Source organism: Tiliqua scincoides, chromosome 4, assembly GCF_035046505.1.
Source record: "Tiliqua scincoides isolate rTilSci1 chromosome 4, rTilSci1.hap2, whole genome shotgun sequence".
Taxonomy (NCBI): Eukaryota; Metazoa; Chordata; class Lepidosauria; order Squamata; family Scincidae; genus Tiliqua; species Tiliqua scincoides.
This window is the reverse complement of record NC_089824.1, coordinates 166,601,524-166,602,852: the sequence shown is the minus strand read 5'-3', so window position 1 is coordinate 166,602,852 and position 1,329 is coordinate 166,601,524. Positions and strand designations below refer to the sequence as shown.

The following is a 1,329-nucleotide window of genomic DNA, read 5'->3' as shown; positions in this document are numbered from 1 at the left end:
TATGCTGCACCCAAACAACCCCTGCTAGAGCACACAATACATGGGCTGCTTTCTTTTGACTCTGGCATTATAGTCCACTTTCACAAGTGCAAAGTGATGGCAGGCCACCTTCATCCTCTGGGAAATGCCACGCCAAGCCGGTTGGCTGTGGCCTCAACAGCCAGCTGAAGCAGCAGCAGAGTACTTACTCAATGTATGAGCCTATCTGGTGACCGCTATGCCTGAACTAGAGGAACTGGGGGGGCCCAGGCCCCCTGCCAATCCCGGCCAGATCCAGAGGAATATTCTGGAGGAACATGTGGAGCTGTGGTGGTTTCAGGAGCCTAGGAAGTCACTGATTTGCTATGGAGTAGCTGTGGCCCTGATCTTGGCTTGTGGAGCAGGAGGCATTGCCCTCCTCTACAGTACTAGCAGTCGTTCCGGGGAATGGAGGCTGGCAGTGGGGACCACACTGTGCCTGCTGGCTCTGCTGGTCCTCCTGAAGCAGCTCCTGAGCTCCGCTATTCAGGACATGAACTGCATTCGCAGCCGAGAGCAGGTGGAGTTGTTGAAGAGCGGTGGTGCCTCAGACTGTGCTGTGCTGCTGCTGACAGCTCTGGTACTGCTTGTGTGTGGTACGGTCCTCACTGTGCTTTCCTCCACCACCAGCGTTGGAACCAGCCCCCTTGCCAGCATGTTCATCAGTGGTGTTGTGCTGACTGCTGCTGGAGGCATACTCCTCCAAAGTTTGCTCCTGTACTTGATGTGGACCTCCTGTTGTGGACATCAAAACCGAAACATGGGCAGCAACCGTGCCCTCTTCACTATATCAGGACGCATCTCTAGCTCAGCCAGTGAGCAGCTTGCTCCTACCTCTAGCACAGCCAATCTCATTTGACCCACAAGAAACATCTCATGGTTGCTGCTGCCTCTGATCCAGAGGTGAAGATGAGTTAACCTCTTCCACAGAACTGGCATTTGCACTTTATTTCATACTGACCATGAACCAGAAGCTGCTTCCCAGGCTGAATTCGGTCACAACACAGAACTCCACTGCAGAGGTGCAGTACCAAGATTGAAATCGTTCATGAATCTATGTGGCTTACAAGGAGATTTCAATGGGAGTGCACTATGTGGAATTATAGCTTTTATCCCTCCATTCAAAGGAATGGATTCAGGTGCCAGGATAGTCTCCCAAGTAGTTAGAGGGTGTTGAATTTGGAGGGATGGAGAGTGTCAGCCTGATTGGCTTCACTAAATCCAGCTCAGTGCTAAGGTTATCACCAGGCATTTGCCACATATTCTTATGTTCTTCTTTGCAGTCAATATATATATGAACACAGAGATTCT

At 51.1% G+C, this 1,329-nt stretch overlaps 1 protein-coding gene across 1 annotated transcript; it reads left to right on the top strand.

Moving 5' to 3' along the window:
• Nucleotides 1-217: 217 nt before the first annotated feature.
• TMEM125 (transmembrane protein 125) lies at nt 218-877 on the top strand. The gene has a single exon (XM_066626065.1). It carries the CDS (start codon nt 218-220, stop codon nt 875-877), a length of 660 nt encoding a protein of 219 aa, XP_066482162.1.
• Nucleotides 878-1,329: the final 452 nt, after the last annotated feature.

Excerpts from the sequence above, each read along its gene's own strand:
- TMEM125 (XM_066626065.1), top strand. The coding sequence starts at position 218 with ATGCCTGAACTAGAGGAACTGGGGGGGCCCAGGCCCCCTGCCAATCCC.